This window comes from Vulpes lagopus, chromosome 4, assembly GCF_018345385.1.
Source record: "Vulpes lagopus strain Blue_001 chromosome 4, ASM1834538v1, whole genome shotgun sequence".
NCBI lineage: Eukaryota > Metazoa > Chordata > Mammalia > Carnivora > Canidae > Vulpes > Vulpes lagopus.
Genome location: NC_054827.1, coordinates 112,872,335 through 112,894,073, shown reverse-complemented (window position 1 = coordinate 112,894,073; position 21,739 = coordinate 112,872,335). Strand labels below are relative to the sequence as shown.

Genomic DNA, 21,739 nt, shown 5'->3' with positions numbered 1-21,739 from the left:
AGGCTACAAATAAGAGGGAGAACCTGTACCCATTTCATCCACAGGAGCAATAAGTATTTCATTCCCTAAATCAGTGGTCCAGATGGAAGTGACATCGACCTTAAGTTTCTCCCAAATACATATTTGTTTAGCACTGTACAGATTATAGATGGAGAATCCTTTGGCTCCTCCAATGAAGACATAGTCTTGGGAAACTGCCATACAATTTGGCATCTTGCTGAGCTGGGAAAATAAAAACAAAGAAAAAAAAAGGAGTGATTTTCATCTGCTACCATCTATAAGAATATGAGCTAGCTTTTCAAAGAGGCATGTGGGCCCTTCCTAGATATAATATTACCCCCAAACAGTGCTTATCTAATTATCTTGCCCAAGCATCAAGAAAGTCATAGCATTCTACTTTTAGGAGAAAGGGGCCAGAGAACACAAATAAGTTAAGAATAAGTACACATTTACAATGCTAACCATGACCACAGGTCCTGTGATGAATGGACAGGCGGCCCCATTCCCTGTACTCTTTTCATTGAGAACACTATGGAAAGGGCTATAGCTGAGACACTGGCAGATTCTCAACTATCAAGCAAGAGGGTGATTAATACATTCAGAAATATATTTTTTTAAGATTTTATTTGTTTATTCATGAGAAACACACACACACACAGAGAGAGAGAGAGAGAGAGAGAGAGAGAGAGAGGCAGAGGTAGAAGCAAGCTCTATGCAGGGAGCCCGACATGGGACTTGATCCTGGGTCTCCAAGATCACGCCCCCGGCCGAAGGCAGTGCCAAAGCACTGAGTCACCAGGGCTCCCCCCAGAAATATTATTAAATAGCAATAGAATATAAAAGATTTTCTGTGTAATCTTCAACTAATTAGAACACCCATTTCCCAGGCAATTACTAGATCCATTTTAATCACCATGATCACCATAATCTTTCAAAAATGCATCTGTCTTGTGAATGAAGGTTCCTTGGAGCAGTTCCTTCCCTGAATCAGGTATTTTCATTTATTAACACTCAACTGGGAAACAGGGACTCCTGGTCAGCTGCTCCATACCTTGTTTTCTACATGTGGAGGGTAGGTGACAGGCTGGATCCGGCTGAGCTCAGCTTCCCTCAATGCATCCCTCTCCTGGATAACTTTCCAAGACTGGTCAAATACAAGGTTAACCATCTTGTTGATCATTCGATAAGGCTGAGGCAGGGAATCCATCTCCTGACCTGAATCTTTGAAGACATAATCACTTTCATCATCCTTTGGCCAGTCCTTCTCTGTTGGGGATGGCACTTCCAGGAGCCCCTTTCTTGTAAAACTGGAGAGCCTCTTCTTCTCAACTTGACTTCTTCTGGGGATTGACATCACAGAAGCTGGCAACGGGAACTCTTATGAAACTCTGAATAACTGATAAAGAAAGCAAGCAGAGGTACTCTGAGAAAAAGGGGAAGTTACCAGAAAACAGCACATTATTACCCTTTCTAGTGCAAAATCCCATGGGGAACTATTTCTTCTAGAGACTGCCACTCTCCTGATTTATCACAGGATTGTTACTGCATTGCTAAGGTATGTTCCTACCTTAGCCTAACTCAACCCAATAAATATCCCAGGGATATCTGCTGCACGACCACAGATGTGCTACCGACAACCAAGGCAGTTGCTGCAATGGTTCATATTATAAGGATATCAGCAGAAATGGGTATTGATGAGTCACATCTTCCAGGCCAGCCCAAGATAATGTGTGGTATAGTGCAGGGAGAAGAATCTGACATTCTTGCTGCTTTCTCCATCTCCTGCTCAGAGACGGTCTGTCTTGGTCCCAATGAGAATTCAACCTCTCTCCTACCACTTAGGTTTTCTCTTGCTTCTTCCATGTCTGCAAATGGTTGTGCCCAGGCCAGCTGAGTAGTGAACCAGGATTGCTCTCTTTCCTTCCCCTCACTTCCAACCAGATGCCAGATGCCATTCAAGCACTTGCAATCCTAGCTGTCTCTTTCGTTCCTTTCTCTCTAGGCTCACTGCTACCAATCAGGAGTTTTGTAGGCAGAGTGTATTTTTGTAGGCCTGTGAAATTTTTTTCTAGAGCTTACAAAAATATTGGAGACTCAAAAAAATTGGACTAAAACAAAACAGAATCCCCACAAAATCAAAATAATTAAACACTCACAAAATATTACAATTTATCAGTTCCAATCTGTGTGTATGTGTAACATGTCAGACCATAGAAAAGAACAAGTAATCTGTACTTCATAAAACACAAAGCTATACAAATTATAAAAAGGCTTTCAAAATTATAGTTAAATAAAGGCATTTAATGTGGCACCTGGGGTCCATTTTAAGATGCTTAACATGTGGCAGAGTGGGGTCTTATACTGTCAAAGTGCTGGGGGCCGTGGAACTCTTATAAAAACCTGCTGCCTTCATCTTTCCTTGTCTGCTAGAATACATCTGTGATGTTTCCAGTGCATGAGTAGAGGAGAGAGCTGAGTCTCAATATGAGATAAAAGAACCACCTGAACTGGGATCCCTGGGTGGCGCAGCGGTTTGGCGCCTGCCTTTGGCTCAGGGCGCGATCCTGGAGACCCGGGATCGAATCCCACATCAGGCTCCCGGTGCATGGAGCCTGCTTCTCCCTCCGCCTGTGTCTCTGCCTCTCTCTCTCTCTCTCTCTGTGACTATCATAAATAAATAAAAAAAAAAAAAATAAAAAAAAAAAAAAAAAAGAACCACCTGAATTAACTGGTAGAAACAGTAACCTGAGCTCCACCAGGGAAACTGGAAAGCCTCATAATTCACAAACACTGGGTGGGGTACTCAGAAGAGTCTTGCCAACTAGTGGAAAAAAATTAGCCCTAGAATAAATGCTTCTCTGGTTTTGCCAAATCTTAGAAGATCAAAAAATTGCTAAGTAACTTAACTGCATACCAGAACAAAGCCCAAGAATATTTACAAGAATACAGAAATATCCAGCATTCAATGAAGTAAATGTCTGGGATCCAATAAAAAAAAAATTACTTGGTCTGCAGAGGCAAGAAAACATAGCCATAATAAATAGAAAAGTCACTCAATTGAAACTGACTCATCATCAACACAGCTATTAGAATTAGCAGACAAAACAGTTATATTTCACGTGTTCAAAAACCAAGAGGAAATGTTAGCTAGAGATGTGGAAGATACAAAGAAACCCAAACTAAACTTTTAGAGATGAAAATTACTATGTTGAGACAAAGAATACATTTGACTAGATTTAAAATTTTTTTAATTTATTTATTTAAGAGAGAGAGTATGAGAGAGTACATGCTTGTACTCATCAGCGGGGGAGGAGCAGATGGAGAGAGAGAAGCAGACCCCCTCTGAGCAGGGAGTCTGATATGGGGCTCTATCTCAGGACTCTGGGATCATGACCCAAGCCGAAGGCAGATGCTTAACCAGCTGAGCCACTCAGGCACCCCTACATTTGATTAGATTAATCAAAGCTCTCAAAACAAAACGAATTACATGGACAGAAGATAAGTAAATTTTAAGATACAGAAAAAGATACAGAAACAAAAATGAAACAAAAGAGAGAAAAAAATGAAGAAAGTGAGGTGTGGGAGAACCTGAAGTAGCCTAACATAAGTGTGGTTGAACTCCCTAAAGGGGGAAGAGACAGAAAAATCTGTAGAAATAGACAAAATGTTTCTAAATTTGATGAAAACTATAAACTCACAGATACAAGAAAAAAAATAAGTCCTAAGCAAATGAAACACGAAGAAATCTATACCAAGGCACTTCATGAATAAAACTAGTGATAAATGGGATACATGGGTGGCTCAGTGGTGGAGTGTCTGCTTCGGCTAAGGGCGTGACCCCAAGGTCCTGGGATCAAGTCCCACATTGGGCTCCCCTCATGAAGTCTGCTTCTCCCTCTGCCTATGTTTCTGCCTCTCTGTCTCTGTGTCTCTTATGAATAAATAAATAAAATCTTTAAAAAAACTGGTGATAAAGACAAGATTTCAAAAGCAGCCAGAGAAAAAGAATACATGAATAAAGGAACAAAATAGAGGATGACAGCAGATTTCCTAAGGAGGTAAAGAACAGTGGAGCAGTGTTCTAGAACACCCTACCCAACAACGGCAGTGGACAGCTTCTTTTTTAAGTACACATGAAACATTTTTCAAGACAAATCATATTCTGGGCCATAAGCCAATTCTTAAATTTAAGAATACTCAAGAAATACAAAGTATTTTCTGACCACACAGAATTATTTCAGAAATCAATGACACAAAGATATTTAGAAATACACAAGAGCTCAAGAATAACACACTTCTCACTAACTTATGGATCACTACTACATACCTATTAGAATGGCTAAAATAAAAAAATACTGACAATACAATACAAAAAAATGACACACTGACAGTACTAATGAAGCTGTGGAGCAACTGGACACTCCTCATTGCTGTTGGGAATACGAAATGATACCACCACTCTGGGAAAGGATTTGGCAGTTTCTTATGAAGGTAAACATATATTTACCATATAACCCAGCAATTGCACTCCTAGGTATCTATCTCCTCCAGGACTATGAAAACTTACATTCACACAAAAGCCTGTACACAAATGTCTATAGCAGCTCTATTTTTAATTGCCCCAAATAAAAAAAACAATCCAAATAACTTTTACCACATAAATGGATAAACCAACTGTGGGATAGCCACATAAGGAATACTACACAGTAATAAAAAGTGAAAAACTACTGATACGGACAAAAACATGGGTGAATTTCAAAGGCATTATGCACAGTGAAAGAAGCCAGTCTCAAAATCTATGTGCAGTGATTTCATTTATATGGCATTCTAGAAAACACAAACAAGTAATGCAGAACAGATCAGTAGTTGCCAGGAGCTATGTGTGGAGGGAGGATGTTATTTTTCTTAATTTTATTTATTTATTCATGGGAGACACACAGAGAGAGGCAGAGATATAGGGAGAGAGAGAAGTAGACTCCCTCTGGGGAGCTTGATGCAGGACTCCATCCCAGAACCCCAGGATCATGATCTGAGCCGAAGGCAGACGCTCAACAACTGAGCCACCCAGGTGTCCCAGGAGGATGTTATTTTAAAAAGATAGCATGAGGGAAATTTTTGGGGTGATGAAGCTGTTGTATCCAGATTGGAAAAGATGTTAAGCTGTCTTTATTCCCACACAATATGATTATTTATATAGTAAATCTGATGAAATCTACCAAAAAAAAAATCTACTAACACTAATAAAATGAGGTTAGCAGGGTTGCGGATAGAATTTCAATATAAAAAACTTACTGTATTTCTATAAACTGGCAACAAAAAACAAAAATTGACATAAAAATACTATTTATAATAGTATCAAAATATGAAATAGGGATAAGTCTGGCAAAAGATGTATAAGACCTGTATGCTGAAACTGTAAAATACTGCTGAGAGAAATTAAAGAAGACCTCAATAAATGGACAGAACACCTTGCTTATAGGTTGGAAGACTCAATTTTGTTAAGATGTCAATTCTCCCCAAATTCATCTATGAATTCAACACAATCCCTATGATAGTCCCAGCTGTCCTTTAAAAAAAAATTAGGAAATTAAGAAGCTGGTTTTATAATTCATATGGAAATGCCAAGTACCTAGAATAGCCAAAATAACTTAGAAAAAGAAGGACAGAATTGGAGGATTAACATTACCTATTTCAAGACTTATTATAAAGCCACAGTAATCAAGACAGTGTGGTACTGGCATCAAAATACACAAATCGATCAGTGAAACCAAATAAAGAGCCCAGAATTAGACTCACATATGTATGGACAGCTTATTTTTGACAAAGTAAAGATTATCCAATGGAAAAGAGGATAGTTTTTTTTTCAATAAGTAATGCTGAAGCAATTAGATATACAAATGGAAAAGAAAATGAACTCTGGGGGCACCTGGCTGGCTCATTCGGTAGAGCACGTGACTCTTGGGGTTATGAGTTCAAATCCCATGTTGGGTGTAGAGATTACGTAAAAACAAAATCTTAAGGGGTGTCTGAGTGGCACAGTTGGTTAAGTATCTACCTTCAACTCAGGTCATGATCCCGGGGTCCCAGGATTGAGCCCTGTGTCAGGCTTCCTGCTCAGCAGAGAGTCTGCTTCTCTCTCTCTCCCTCTGCCCCTACCCCCACTCAGGTACTTGTTCTCTCTCCCTCTCTCTCTCACTGTCTCTCAAATGAATAAAATCTTTAAAATAAAATCTTTAGGGATCCCTGGGTGGCGCAGCAGTTTGGCGCCTGCCTTTGGCCCAGGGCACGATCCTGGAGACCCGGGATCGAATCCCACATCGGGCTCCCGGTGCATGGAGCCTGCTTCTCCCTCTGCCTGTGTCTCTGCCTCTCTCTCTCTCTCTGTGACTATCATAAATAAATTTTAAAAAAAATTAAAAAAAAAATAAAATAAAATCTTAAAAAAATGAACTCTGATCTATACCCTCCAGCATATATAAAAATTAACTCAAATAGTAAATCATAGACCCAAATGTAAAATTTTAAACTGTAAGACTTCTAGAAGAAAATATAGGAGAAAACTTTTGCAGTCCTTAGTTAGACAAAGATTTCTTAAATATGACATTGAAGTACACCCTATACAAGAAGAAATGAGTAATTTAAACCTTCCAAAAATAAATTTATCCTTTTCAGAAAACACTGTCTAGAAAATAAAAGGTAGTCCACAGACTGGGAGAAAACAGTTGCAGGTCATATATATGATAAAGTACTTGTGTTCAGAATGTTTTGCACATTCTTAAAACTCCATTATAAGAAATGACCCAATTTTTTCAAATGGGCGAAAGATTTGCACACTTAACCAAAGAAGATAGACTGGATGGCATATTGGCACATGAAAATATGTCCAACATCATTAGTTTGTGAAATGCAAATAAAATCACAGTGAGATGCCACAACAGGTGTACTGGAATGCCTAATGCTAGAAGACCACACCAAGTGTTGTCAAGGATGTGGAGGATACGGAACTCCTCCAACTACTGTTGGGAAGATAAAATGGTACAATCAGTTTGGAAAACAGTTTAGCAATTTCTTAAAAAGTTAAACATACTACCTACCACAATAGCCAGTCATTCCACACCTAGGTATAAGGAATGAAAACATATGTCCCCATGTAGTCTTATATATGAATGTTCATTATGGCTTGGCGTACAGATAATGGTTCATTATTTGCAAGAGCCCCAAACTGGAAGCGACCCAAATGTTTATCAACAGGCGACCAGATAAAATAGCATAGTCACTGGGACACCTGGGTGGCTCAGTGGTTGAGCACCTGTCTTTGGCTCAGGTCATGATCCCGGGGTCCCGGGATCCCAGGATTAAGTCCCACATCGGGCTCAAGGAGCCTGCAAGGAGCCTGCTTCTCCCTCTGCCTGTGTCTCTGCCTCTCTCTCTGTGTCTCTCATGAATAAATAAATAAAATCTTAAAAACAATAGCATAGCCACTTTGGAAAACAGTCCAGCAATCTCTCACAAAGTTGAATATACACTTGTCATATGATTCAGCAATCCCATTCCTACATATTACACAAGAAAAGTTTGTTTCATATGAAAATCTGTACTTAAATATTTACAGCAGCTTTATTTATAATTGCCCCAAACTAGAAACAACACAAATGTACTTCAGTGGGTGAAGAGATAATGAACTATGGTACATCCATACAATGGACTTTGTTTTTTTAACATTAAAAAGCCAAAAACTACAGATAGGATATATACAACATGGAACAAACTCAAATGCATGATGCTAAGTGAAAGAAATCAGATAGAAAAAGCTATATACTACATGATTCAATTTGTATAATATTGTGGAAAAGGAAGAATTATAGGTGTAGGAGACAATATAAATCTGTCTTTAAAAGCACCCTGTGCTCATCTTTATCATCATATCACCGTGTTGTATTTACTATTTACTTATGTCACTCATTAACCTAGGCCTTAGCACAGTGGTTGGTACATGCCAGCATCAACAAACCATTTGCTTGCAGTATTGCCCTGACCTGGGACATCAATTTAGAGAATACTAAATGCCTCTCTTACAAGCACTTACCTCTGACAAGGATGAGCAATTTATGGGGCCAAGAGATTATACGTACCGAGAGCCTAGATGCATCCTTCTGGAGTCTAGACCACATTCAGGTAACTATAACCTGAAATTCACTGCCCAGATGATGCCAAGGCCAACACAAGCCTCTTTCCCAGCTTTCTCTTGAGGGCAGGCCCAGATGCTAATATGTGCACTCCTAGACCTGAAAGGTGGCCAGGGCGTGGCTGTTTGCAGGAGTATGGGCAGAACTTGGATGTGGCTTGGAATATCCACACATTGTATGCAAGGCCCCCTCAAGTGATGTGGATGGGAACCAGGAATGAGAAGAGAAGTGGCGGGTGGGAAAGGACTGGGGGCCAGCTCTCCCCACAGTCCCACATTCCAGCCGTGTTTCCAGGTATTTCAAGGAGCACAAGAATTCTGAATGTGAAACTGAACTTGTAGGTCATTATGAAAATATATTTGACAAGGTAGGAGAACAGAACATATCTGATGTGACAATTGGTTACCTAGACTTAAAACTTTAAAATATTTAGGGGTACCTGGGTGGCTCAGTCAGTTGAGCATCTGCTTTCTGCTCTGAGTGTGATTCCCAGGGACCTGGGATTGAGCCCTGCATCGGGCTCCCTGCTCAGAGAGGAGCCTGCTTTTCTCTCTCTCTCTCTCTCTCTCTCTCTCTCTCTCTCTCTCTCTTATTCTCTCTCCTACCCTTCCCCACCCCCACACATCTCTCTCTCTTGCTCCTGCTCTATCTCAAATAAATATTTTTTTTTAAAAAACCTTCCAAATATTTAAACATATGAAATGTGGGAGAGGTGCCTAGCTGGTTCAGCCCTTGGAGCTCAGGACTCTTGATTTCAAGGTTATGGGTTCGATCCCCAGGATGGGTGTAGAGGTTACTTAAAATCTTTTGGGGCATCTGGGTGGCTCAGTCTTTAAGCCTCTGACTCTTGGTTTCAGCTCAGGTTATGATTTCAGGGTCCTGAGATGGAGCCCCACACAGTGCTCAGCACCAGTCCCCTGGGGATCCTCTCCTGCTGCCCTAGCCCCCACTCACTGCATGCCTCTGGGGTACTCTCTCAAATAAAGAAATAAAAATATTTAAAATATACAAAATATTTTTTAAAAAATAATGAAATAAAAAACATATGGTTTGTGGGTCTGTATTTGCAATTCTACCCCGAGGCCTGCACATTTTAAGGGCAGGAATGACCAAGGCAATAACGATTAGAAAAATAGGTGACCTCACTTTTTGATTAGAGGGGATATATTTCGTAAAATTACTGCTATGGAACAGGTGGAATTTCCATGTTTTCAAGCCCCAAAGAACCAACGTTCAGTGGTGCAATTTCCTCGAAATCAGTTTCTGCCTCCACTTTGTTCATATTAGCCCTTCTAGGATATCCTCAGGCAGCAATCTTCTTTGAGGACTCAATGATCCAAACAGAAAATTCTCTCATTTTACCGGGTTTTCCATGCTAGAAGTACATGCCACGCACTGGCTGATCTCTGCGCTAAGCATTTCTTCCCCAGACCCGCAGCTGGTGGTGCTCAAGAGGCATAGCGGTGGGAAATGATTAAGCCCCAAAGTCCCCAAGCAAAACCTCGGGGGAATCTTCATTCGGGATGCCGCAGGGAGTTCCCAGGATCTCCGGGGACACCCGAGGCTGGGGAGATGGGTCCTCCCCTTCCTCAGAGCCCGGGTACCCGCCCCCCAGCAGAGCCCCTCTCTAAGAGACTCTAGATATCGAGGGGTGTCCAGGGACACGCGGGGAATCGCTGAACACGCGCCGGGAAGCCGAAGTTCCGCTCACCTGGGCCGGCGGCGGTGCGTCTCCTTAGTAACCGCCACTTCCGGTTCCCGCCGGAAGCCCGTGAAGTCGCTCTTCCGAAGGCGCGCCCGCCCCGGTGGAGGCGGGGAGATTCAGCCTCTCCCGCAGGGACCCAGTGATACCTTTGAGGACTCCGGACCGAACCCGGAGCGACACGTGGCCTCTGGCCGGGCGCCATGGATGCCTTCACCCGCTTCACCAACCAGACCCAGGGCCGGGACCGACTCTTCAGGTGAGTCAGGTGCCGGCGGCCTGCACCCCTTCCTGGCGCTGCGACCCGAGCTGGTCCCGTGACCCCCGGCTCCCCGAGGAGGGACTCGCCCAGTGGACGGCGGCGGGACGGAATTGGGTTCCGAAGCCCTTCTCGCCGGCACTCTGCCGGACCGGGCCTCGCGGCCGCCCTGACCCCAACCACGGCACACCAGTCCACCAGCGCTCTCCTAACCCGGGGAACACCGGGTCTTCTCCACTCGGCATTCCTCCCGGGAGTTCTTTTTAAGAATTTGATTTTTGGGGGGACGCCTGGGTGGCTCAGCGGTTGAGCGTCAGCCACCCAGGCTCGGGGCGTGATCCTAGAATCCAGGATCGAGTCCCGCATCGGGCTCCCTGTGAGGAGCCTGCTTCTCCCTCTGCCTGTGTCTCTGCTTCTCTCTGTGTCTCTCATGAATAAATAAACAAAATCTTTTAAAATTTTTAATTTTTTTCATTTAAATGCCTTTTTTAATAATTTCTTCATGTTCACAGAAGTTTCACTGACCATTTTTATGTAAAATTTTTAATTTTTTAAAGTAATCGCTACACCACAGTGGGACTCGAACTGGCAACCCCGAGATCCAGAGTCCACCGCTCCACCGACTGAGCCAACTAGGCGTGCCCCGCTCCCCCCCCCCCCCCCAACCCAAGACTGTTTGTTTATTCATTTATTTTTAAGATGAACTTTGGGCTGACATTTGTGGCCGGGGAAGCTAGCCACTTGGTTGTGGCTTCAAATACCCCCATGAAATGCTTATGGAGAGACAGAAATTGTATTTCTCTTCTATTATTGCCCTCCTATCTCACTGAGATTGTAGGGAAGTAAAGATTCTCCCTCTAGGGATCCCTGGGTGGCGCAGTGGTTTGGCGCCTGTCTTTGGCCCAGGGCGCGATCCTGGAGACCCGGGATCGAATCCCACATCGGGCTCCCGGTGCATGGAGCCTGCTTCTCCCTCTGCCTGTGTCTCTGCCTCTCTCTCTCTCTCTCTCTCTCTCTCTCTCTCTGTGACTATCATAAAAAAAAAAAAAAAAGATTCTCCCTCTATCCTTAAGGTCTTTCAACTAGACTAAGAAATAAATGTACACGAAACAGGAAAAAAAAAAAAAAAGGTGTGTGCACAGAGTCCCAGCATTGAAATTAAGACCTAAAGAAATGACCCGGGGAGGCAGTTTGTCTACATTTTAGACAAACAGACAATATATTTGTGAAGAATTGGCAAGATAAAGAAAACAGGTGTTTTGGAGCTTCATTTAGGAGCGAATCCTAGACAGGATTTAGGCTGAAATATTAAGATGAGAAGAAGAGAAAAAAAAAAGTAACGAGGTTTGTTTCTATAGATTTCTCTGTTTTAAAGCCCCTATCTTTGGTGATAAGGAAGTCTTTTTACTTAGTACAAGGAGGGTATTTTTTTCTCATGGGAGATGTGTTTCCTACTTTCTGGGGGATGGAATGGAGAAGGGTCTGAGTGTCCTTGCACTGCTGTTTCTTAAATAACTTTTATTTAGAATAATCTATATGCCAGAGTGGCACCTTTTGGGTTGGCCTACCCTTGGCCCCTACAGTTTCCCTTTCCGAAACTTCCCTGGAAGTTTCTTACATTAAAAGTTGAGCTGGTAGATTGTCCCGTGTCCTTGAACCAGTGTCTTAGTTCCGACGATAGGTCATTTTAGTTAAACTCATTTCAGGAGGTGGTGACGCAAGTGTGTTCTAAATTTGGCCAGGGTTCAAATTATCAGATTATAAGTAAGGCATCTTTAGGGAAACAAACAAACAAAAAAAAAAAACAATTAATGATTAGATCAAATTATGAACCAGCTTCTGAGTTCTGAATGTAGCCAGTCAAAGATTTCTAGTTGTTAAGGTTTAAAGCATCTTTACATAAAGTGAGGGCAGGCAGTGGCAACCTGACAAGAGTTTCTTGGTTTGTAGTTGAGTGTTTCTGGAGATCATCTTGAGTGGCTTGTAGAGCACCAGGCATGAAGATTGTTCATGTGTGAACTGTTGTGACTTTTCTGAAGTTCACATCAAGTTGTTCATACTCAGTTTGTGGGGCTTTAAGAAAAAGGGCAATCCTAGTTATCAAATGATTTCACGTCAAAAGGATAGGAAATACCAAAAATACTAGTTTGAAGAATTGTAACCAGGCTTCGGAAGAAGCTAGAAGAAATTAGGATCTAGCCCAGTTTATAAAGAATTGTATTTGAATCTAATTTCCACAAAGGTGTATTATTGAAACATAATTTTTTTCATATACTCACTCTCATTTTACCAAAGAGAGCCAAATCAAGACTAATTTCTTACAAAATAAATCTAGTTGGTATAAACTTGGCCTGATTATTTACATAAGTGCAGCAAAAAGCAAAAACAGTGATTAAACATATAGGCTCTTTTAAATCTGCTTTGCTGGAACTTTTTTATTAGGAATCTCCATACTGAACTTTAAACAACCTCTTGAAGCCAGAAGCCAGGTCAAATATTGCCATCAGACTTCACCTGTAATACCGAGAGATTAAGGTTAATTCTTCTCGGGATGCTTGGGTGGCTCAGCGGTTGAGCGCCTGCCCTTGGCCCAGGGTGTGATCCTGGAGTCCCGGGATCCAGTCCCACGTCGGGCTCCCTGCGTGGAGCCTGCTCCTCCCTCTGCCTGCCTCTGTCCCCCACCCCTCTCTGTCTCAAGAATAAATAAATAAAATCTAAAAAAAAAAAAAAAAGTTAATTCTTCTCTTCTTGAGGTCCCCAAAGTACCCTGAGGTTCTTGGATCTGTCCGGAAGTGGCCTCCTTTACTCACCTGGTAAGGCTGCTGGGAGCCCTGTAAGCAAGCTATCAGGCTCTTTTTCCAAAGGCCCTTACTGGCTCCTTAGAGTCACCCTTACTGCCTTAAAACTGTCCAGTCATATCTGAGTCAATGCCTGTCTCCCAAGTGTGACATTCCAGTCAAAGCCTTGGTAATGTAACCCATGTTTCCACTTGTGTCCTGTTACAAGGAGAACTAATTCTTACTGAACTTACCTAAATATTGTCCAAAAAAAAAAAAAAAAAAGAATAATTCAATGAGAGTTTTTGAATTCTGGAGGGATCAGATAAGGAGAGAAAGAAATTGTTGTAAATCATAGGTTAAGAGAAAAACTTTTCTTAAATCTGTAAAACAAAGCATTAAAAAATTAGCAATGTTTCAAGCAAAATTGTCAATTATAATTATTCTCCAAAGTTCATTTAGTCGTTATTTATTCTTGATCTGCTTAAATTCTTTTCTTCCATTAGTTCCAAAATTCCTTACCCAGTTCAGTATAATAATCTTAAGGTTATCAAAACCTTTATTTGTCAAAATTCATTTTTAGGAATCTCTTAAGATAAAACATATTTGCAGGAAGCTTTTGTAAAAGAATCTTGAGTAAAGTATTAACTGTCTATAAATGATAAAAATGTTAAAAATGGCCATGATTAAAGATCTGACTAAAGTTTGTTAGGAAGCAAGATTTCCTGTTCCTACATTTCCTACATAGAACATTTCAAAATATTTGATCATTTTACTTCTTAGTACAGGGAGGGTATTTTTCATGTGGGAGATATGTTTCCTGCTTTCTGGGGGATGAAGGAGGCTCTGAGTGTCCTTGTACCAGCTGTTTCTTCAGTAACTTTTATTTAAAATAATCAGTGTACAGATTTTGGGGCAGCCTGCTCTTGGCCCCTTCAAGATTCTGTGTGGAATAGTTTTTTTTTTTTTTTAAAGATTTTATTTATTCATGAGAGACACACAGAGAGAGAGAAAGAGAGGCAGAGACACAGGCAGAGGGAGAAGCAGGTTCCATGCAGGAAGCCCGACGTGGGACTCAATCCCGGGTCTCCAGGATCATGCCCTGGGCCGAAGGCAGGCACTAAACCACTGAGCCCCCCGGGCTGCCCAGTGTGTGGAATAGTTTTGTGAACCATAAAACAAAGTACAATATGGAGAGACAGAACTAATTGTACCTCTAAGGTGCATGCTATGCTGCTGGAAATACTAGACAGAGATTGTGCTTTTTTTTTTTTTTTTAAGATTTTATTTATTCACTTGAGAAAGAGAGAGCATGAGTGGGAGGAAGAGGAAGAAACAGACTCCCTGCTTAGCAGGGAGCCTGACATGGGGCTCTGTCCCAGGACCCCAAGATCATGACCTGAGCCAAAGGTAGATGCTCAACCGCAGAGCCACCCAGGTGCCCTGAGATTGTGCTTTAACACTAATTAGTTTCCAATTAGTAACACTAATGATATTTCTTTTAGAAATTTGGTTGAAAAAAAAAAGAAATTTGGTTGATTCTTAATAAAGAAAGAATAGTTAGGGTTGTGATTTCATTTAACATCTTTCCCTTCCCTTCTCTTCTGGATGTGGAAGGGCTAAGACAGTCCATGAATGGCCCTGGTCATGAGACTTTTGGAAGCCGATTTTATCCAGATTTTGTTCTCAGTGTGTTACAGCTGTTCATTCGTTTAACCTCATCACAACCCTAAGAGGTAGATACTCTGAATTATTCCCATTTTACAGATTGGGAAACTGAGGCAGAAGGTTAATAGGAACTAAGTGGCAGAACCGAGATTGAAATCCACATGGTTGACTCCAGTGCCCACATAGTAATAACCAACCCATACTACTGTTGTAATTAATTTGATGGATTTTTTTAAATGGTTGCATTATATACAAGCTTCATTAAAATAGAAGCCTTCTGATGCACTGCTCTCAGAATGTACCCTGCAAGGTTTATCAGTGAGGTTGGTTAATAAACAAATTGTTTATGATATACTTTTCAGTAAGATCTGAGATCTCTAGTATTTATTTCCCAACACCCATGGTGATCTATAGCTCCCATAAACTAACTGGCATTCATAAAATAATACCTTGGTTTGGGACACATTCCTGTTATTAGACCAAATCTGAAAAAGGGGGACTTATTGGTGTGACCAGCTTGAGCTCTATGGCCATGAAGCTACTTTATTTATTTATTTATTTTCAAGCTACTTTAAAAGAGAGAGAGAGAAAGAGATTGATTCTTTTTAGTTCACCTCCAGTACCAAGTTTACCATTTTGGAAAATGTGCCACATTTTATTGAGCATAATATTGGTAGCTGACAGTGGTTGCAGTGCAGTTACAGGACTGTGGGAAACAGGCACCCACTTTGTTAAATATTAATGTGTTTAGATGTTTGATTCTGTGATATAAAATTTCTCATGTGTTACATTGCTGTTAGTAAGGATTGTTATTTATAGTCCTAGCAAAAATCACTTTACTGAATATTTAGTATTTTTAGGGAAAAAAACAAAACAAAACTAGTTAGGGTTTTATATAAATACAGGCTCGGGATCCCTGGGTGGCGCAGCGGTTTGGCGCCTGCCTTTGGCCCGGGGCATGATCCTGGAGCCCCAGAATCGAATCCCACGTCGGGCTCCCGGCGCATGGAGCCTGCTTCTCCCTCTGCCTGTGTCTCTGCCCCTCTCTCTCTCTCTCTCTCTGTGACTATCATAAATAAATAAAAATTTAAAAAAAATACAGGCTCCTGCTTAATATTGAAAGATGAATATAAAAACACATCTATATGTATTTATGTTGGTATGTATTTGATCTTTTTACAAAAAATTAAGCAATGTGCCAACTAAACTTTTCATTTGGTTCTGGTTTGAGTGTATGTCCAGTCATATCAGTAGTTGGTAGTAGGTAAAAATTTCATTTTAGAAATCTGAAAAATCATTCTATATAGGAGAAAATAAGGAATATGGATCACTGGAAACTTACCATGAGGGAGATATTTGTACATTTTACTGCTTTGACTACCCATTTCTCTGTGCCAGCAACAGGCCTCTTTAGGGGGGCTGTTCACTATTCCTGCAGAGTTCTGTTGCATTACCTTTGTGTCATATTTCCATCACATGTTCTACCCTTTGGCCCTTGGAGTGACTGTTGCAAAATTATGCTCTTGTAAGAGCCACTTCCATGAGAAATTGTCTTGGAAATTTTGCTTTTAGCAACACACTTTTCTGCTTTCCTTACTGCATGAATCAAATTTTGTTTGGTTTGTAAATCATTCTCCTCATTTTTTTTTTTCCATTTCAGAGCCACTCAGTACACATGCATGTTGCTTAGATATTTGTTAGAGCCTAAAGCTGGCAAAGAGAAGGTGGTAATGAAGCTCAAGAAACTGGAGTCCAGTGTGAGCACTGGCCGTAAATGTAAGTACCTGGTCTCTTGAGGGACAGTGGCTCCTGGTTTCAAATCATCAGACCCTGTAATTCACAAAATGCTTTCTAGATCATTGATTTCTAATCCATCATGTTTTTTGATGAAGTTGACCAGTAAGGCTGCCCTCATGAAATGACAGGCCCAGAAAATTCGATGTTTTGCTACCGACCATTTGCAAACACCCTCCTCTGTGCACACTTGGTGCTGTACCGTATCTTTTTGCTTAATCATAACCAGTGGATATATGGCATTTTGCTCGTTTTTCATTCTTAGAATTGTACAACGTTTTGGCAGTCCCTAACATGAGCTTCTGGCTCCTGGAAGGCCTTTGTATTTTCTAGAAGAGCAGAATAGCTTACCTTTTTTCAGATGTTGTCACAGCAGGAAGGTGGAGATGTTAGAGTGGAATATAGAAATTAGATGTTGAACAATTATTTTTGCGTACCTACCTTAGGTATGGTGCTGAGCTTTATGAGACAAATAAGATTACATGGTGTAAATAATAAGATTTAGTGCTAAATATATTAGCTAGGATAGAGGGAAAGAAAGGTTTAGGAGGAAGTGGAACTTGAGCTGTAGCTAGAGAATAAGGGAAGGAGAGCCTTTCTGAAGGATGATTTCCTCCATGAAGGCTCAGAACTGTTATGAGCAGACCATTGTATTGGACCATCAATGAGGAAACTAGTTTGACAGAAGACTTAAATTTTCTTTTTTTTTTTTTTTTTGAAAAGATTTTTATTTATTTATTCATGAGAAACACAGAGAGAGAGAGAGAGAGGCAGAGACACAGGCAGAGGGAGAAGCAGGCTCCATTCAGGGAGCCCGACGTGGGACTCGATCCCTGGCCTCCAGGATCAGGCCCTGGGCTGAAGGCAGCGCTAAACTGCTGAGCCACTGGGATGCCCAGAAGACTTAAATTTTCAAGTGGAGGCATGTTGGGGGTAGGGTGAGCTTTGGGGGATGGCTTTGAAGGATAGGATTAGAAGTTCTCAGATTCTTTAGTATGTTAGAACTCACAGGTCCTTTAGAGGTCACTAGTCTCTGAAGTTGAGGAAGGAATTAACCATGGTCATTCAGCCATTTTGATGCAAGAGTCCGAACTGGAACCCAGGATTATTCATTACATACTCTGTTTTGTGTTATTTTTGATATAATACCAGACATTCTCTTGAGATTATAAGTCTATTGAGGATATTAAGTATTTGGTGAGTCAAAGATATGGTCCTTAATGGAAAATACTTCTTTTGTATTCTCCATAATGTTTAGGACTATAACTCATTCTGAGTAGATACTCAGTAAATATTTGTTGATTAATACATCCCCGATTAATTGAATTACATGCTCAGATATGGCTATGCCTTATAGTGGTTGATTGAATTCAACTAGGAGTTACATATGACAATATTAATAGTTTTCCTATCTTCTAAATCCTACCATCTCTACGGAGCTGAAAGGGCTTTGGGACACAGAGATGGCAAAATGATAATGGTGTTTTATTTAAAAACAAAAAACAAACAAACAAAGTCTTTTGTCTGGAAAGTCAATAAAATCTAAGGTATCGGACTCTCCAAAAGGATATTGGCATCTGGGTCGGGAGGAATGGCCACAGTGAATCAAACCTTAATATGTGCAAAAATAGACAAGGAAGTAAATAAAGTTGCATCTAGACTTCATGTTATCATAGTACTACTTCTAAAGATGTAGAGGGATCCCTGGGTGGCGCAGCGGTTTAGTGCCTGCCTTTGGCCCAGGGCGCGATCCTGGAGACCCGGGATCGAATCCCATGTCGGGCTCCCGGTGCATGGAGCCTGCTTCTCCCTCTGCCTATGTCTCTGCCTCTCTCTCTCTCTCTCTCTGTGACTATCATAAAAAAAAAAAAAAATTTAAAGATGTAGAGCTGATAAGCTGATAATAGTAAAATGTCACAATCCACACTCATGATTGACCTTGCCTGAAGGATGTTGTAAGCCAGTGTTAAGGTATTCACTTGAATAGAAGTGATAAATTTAAAGAGTTGCTGTGTTTTATGCCTTCCAGGATCATTTTGGGTGTCCTTAATATGCTGTAAAGTCCTTCCTTATTCCTGAGTGAAGACTGAGCCTCAAATGACAGTCAGTTGTCAGAACACCAGCATTGGTCTCTCATCCTGATATAGGGATCCTGCCTTCATATCCCATAGTAACTAAATATTTGTTAACTGTTGTGGGTTCTTCTTGCAGGGTTCAGACTAGGCAATGTAGTACATGCTGTGCAGGCGACTCAGCAGAGCATTCATGCCACTGACCTGGTGCCCCGTGTATGCCTAACGTTAGCCAACATGAACCGTGTGATTTATTTCATCTGTGATACCATCCTCTGGGTGAGGAGCGTAGGGCTTGCCTCTGGCATTAACAAAGAGAAATGGCGAATGTGGGCGGCCCGCCATTACTACTATTCTCTCCTGCTGAGCCTGGCCAGGGATCTGTATGAAATTTCCCTGCAGATGGAAAAGATTGCACACAACAGAGCAAAGAGGGAGAAGTCACTGTCTCAAGATCCTCTTGGGTACAACGTGGCTGATGAGGAAACAGAGTGGCTCCAGTCCTTTCTCCTTCTCTTATTCCGCTCTCTGAAGAAGCATCCTCCCTTGTTCCTGGACACAGTGAAGAACTTCTGCGATATCTTGAACCCCTTGGACCAGTTGGGGATCTATAAGTCCAATCCTGGCCTTATTGGACTTGGAGGTCTTGTGTCTTCCATAGCAGGCATCATCATTGTGGCATATCCTCAGATGAGGCTGAAGATGCACTGAAGTGGTTTCAGACTGAAGAGACAGCATCCTTAGGATGGACATTTTTGTGAGCCACAAACCATGCTATACTGAGCATAGAGACTCATTCATGGGAGCATTTCATGACCAGCAATGTGAGCAGAGGTGGGGCCAAGAATGGAGAACAGGAGTGCCTGAAAATTTGTGTTTTTTAGAGAGATGGAGTGACTTCTGCATTTCTGAGTGTTTTCTTTTCATCTAATATTTAATCGAGCATCTGATATGCTCATAGTGGGAGCTTACTATTTGCTGAGTAGGTGAAAATTGAAAAAGGCCCAAACAATTGAACATTAATATACAGTGACCTTTTGGTTGTGTGCCTCACTCACTACTGTAGGTCTGATACCCAGCCCTCTCTCAGACCTAGTAGAGGCCTCTCATTCCTCTGACCAGATACCAACCCCAGCTCTTGCCTCCCCCCACTTCTCCATAGAGGCCCATGCCAAGGCACAGGGGAGCTAGGCTTACGTCCTTTTATCCTGTCATTTCTTTGTCCGGAAGTAGAATCAGAAATGCATCAGGTCCCTTCATGGTGTAAATGATGACTGGGTAGTGCAGTGAGTAAGCAGAAATCAGAAGCACATGGAAAGGACTAGAGTACCTGTAATATGGGAGGTCACAACAGGTGCTTGTGGGTAGCCTGTGACAGGTGGACGAAACAGGTTAAAAAAACAGGCCAGCACCTCATTCCTCTCACTCCCAATCCAGTGTTCTTTCCAAAATAGTTTGTTGCCTTCCTGATTGAGTAGAAGTGTGAGACTCCAGAATCCTGTGTGAAAAGCCTTTTTTTAGAATTTTGTTAGTGATTTATATAAAAAAAAAACTATCTAGATTTATCAACTAGATTTTTTATTTAAAGCCATATAACAGTTTAGGTACTTGTACATTAATTTTCATCAAAATTCATGCAGTTAAGAAATTTCACGAATACTCTGAATGGAGGAGCATCACAATTTTCTGTGATAAATCAGGCTTCATATGTGTGGGGTGGTTGGGGGAGTGGAAAGAGCAATAAGGGGCTACTGAGAATACCATTTATTCCTTCCCATCTTGGGTGTTGAGTTCTTATTTATGATTGCAGATCCTCCAATTGGAGGGCAGTGATATAGAAAAATAGGATGTTGTCAGGTAGGAAGCCAATGTCAGTCCTATCAGTAAAGCCATTTCACTTACCTGAAGGGAAATGAGAAGAGAAATGCCACTAAATAAATTTCCCACAAATGTGAATGAGATTCTTAAGAAGTAGACTCAGGTCCTTGGCTCTCTTATTTTTAAAGTGATTAGTCAAGATAACGAGATTTGAGAAAACACTTGGGGAATTTTAAGATGAATGAAAGCTGCTAGGTCAGGGCAAGTAAAAAGTTTTAAGCAATTAAATATTACTTTGTCCAGATCCTCTACTATCAAAGGTTAATTATGTCTAATAAATTTCTAGACAAAAGACACTCTTGTATCTGTGAATATATTCTGGGAATGAAGAAGGGCGATCCAGAGATGATCAGAGTATACACAGTTGGTAGAGAGAGCTCCAGGAAAAATAAGCTCTCGCCTGGAGGACCCAAGCTGAGGAAGATGATCAAGAAAGCTTTAGATCGGAACATCTGGGTTGAAAGAGACCTCTGGGATGATCTCATCCAGGAGAGGGTCTTCTGTATTAACTCTGTCAGATGGTGCTTTGGCTTCTGTCTGGAGAAGTTGGCCTCAAATCTGTGGTGGCATGTTATGGTAGTGTCCATCTTGGTACTTTTGTCCTCTAATTTAGGGTGGTGATGAGTTTGGATAATAACCACCCCTTCTGGAATTTGTGAAAACCTTAATGGTACCCTGGTACATCCTTCCCTGTGCATCTTTCTCATTTCTAACTACCTCCCCACTCCGAGCCTCCACATTCATGAGGGGTTCTAAAAACCAAAGACATTCCTAATAGATGTACAGGCCAGTACATTCACAACTGAATATTGTTCCCTGAGAATTTATCCAACAACAGATGTTTGAATGCCATGCTTAGCTCTGGGATCTACTTTATACAGGAGGACCAAGGTCTCTATGCTCATGTGGAAAGGTAAAGGGGTGAGGGTGTGGCGGGGTGGGGAGGAGGAGGAAAGAAGATAACTGTCCTTCAAGCTGAGGCTGGAAGACAGACTGCACCCAGGGGACCGCCCTAGGCCCTTTCACCACTCCTCACCTCTCACCCACATTCCAGACTCCCAGCCGAAGCTGCCAAAGGGTCAGCTTTGTCAACAGAGCTTTCCGGCACAGAGCCCTATACACTCTCTGGCCCAGAGCCGTTACTCCAAAGGCTTGGAACCGCCCTTTGGCCCAATTCTCCAGACACAGCCTCAAGGATAATTTGTCCTGAATCCTGAAGTGAGGGCAGAGTCTCCTTTTTCAGATGCTGCCTTTCCTCTCCATTACTGTCTTATATTTTATTTTTTTAATTTTATTTTTTAAGTGGATGATTTTTTTTTTAAGATTTTATTTATTTGAGAGAGAGCATGAGAGAGAGAGAGCATAAGCATGGAGCGGGAGAGGGAGAAGCAGACTCCCCACTG

The 21,739-nt window shown here is 41.5% G+C and overlaps 2 protein-coding genes across 5 annotated transcripts in view; one reads left to right on the top strand and one right to left on the bottom strand.

Annotated features, from left to right (window-relative positions):
- The window catches only part of WDR93 (WD repeat domain 93), a 51,257-nt gene extending 41,232 nt beyond the window's left edge, over positions 1–10,025 (bottom strand). For 2 of the 4 annotated variants that reach the window (XM_041750999.1, XM_041751000.1), the window contains exons 1-3: positions 9,898–10,025; positions 1,052–1,396; positions 30–222 (exon numbers count right to left, since the gene is read on the bottom strand). In XM_041750999.1, coding sequence (XP_041606933.1) covers positions 30–222; positions 1,052–1,354 — 496 coding nt within the window. In that variant the 5' untranslated portion in view covers positions 1,355–1,396; positions 9,898–10,025. The remainder of the gene's footprint in view (positions 1–29; positions 223–1,051; positions 1,397–9,897) is intronic. The other 2 variants (XM_041751001.1, XM_041751002.1) reach the window with 2 other exon arrangements.
- PEX11A (peroxisomal biogenesis factor 11 alpha) lies at positions 9,951–20,628 on the top strand. The gene is made up of 3 exons (XM_041751009.1): positions 9,951–10,147; positions 16,253–16,368; positions 18,598–20,628. Exons 1-3 carry the CDS (start codon positions 10,092–10,094, stop codon positions 19,167–19,169), a joined length of 744 nt encoding a protein of 247 aa, XP_041606943.1. The 5' UTR covers positions 9,951–10,091; the 3' UTR covers positions 19,170–20,628.
- The last annotated feature ends 1,111 nt before the right edge of the window (positions 20,629–21,739 follow it).

Excerpts from the sequence above, each read along its gene's own strand:
- PEX11A (XM_041751009.1), top strand. The coding sequence starts at position 10,092 with ATGGATGCCTTCACCCGCTTCACCAACCAGACCCAGGGCCGGGACCGA. Across the intron at positions 10,148-16,252 it reads GGCCGGGACCGACTCTTCAG|AGCCACTCAGTACACATGCA; the intron begins GTGAGTCAGGTG and ends TTTCCATTTCAG. Across the intron at positions 16,369-18,597 it reads TGTGAGCACTGGCCGTAAAT|GGTTCAGACTAGGCAATGTA; the intron begins GTAAGTACCTGG and ends TTCTTCTTGCAG.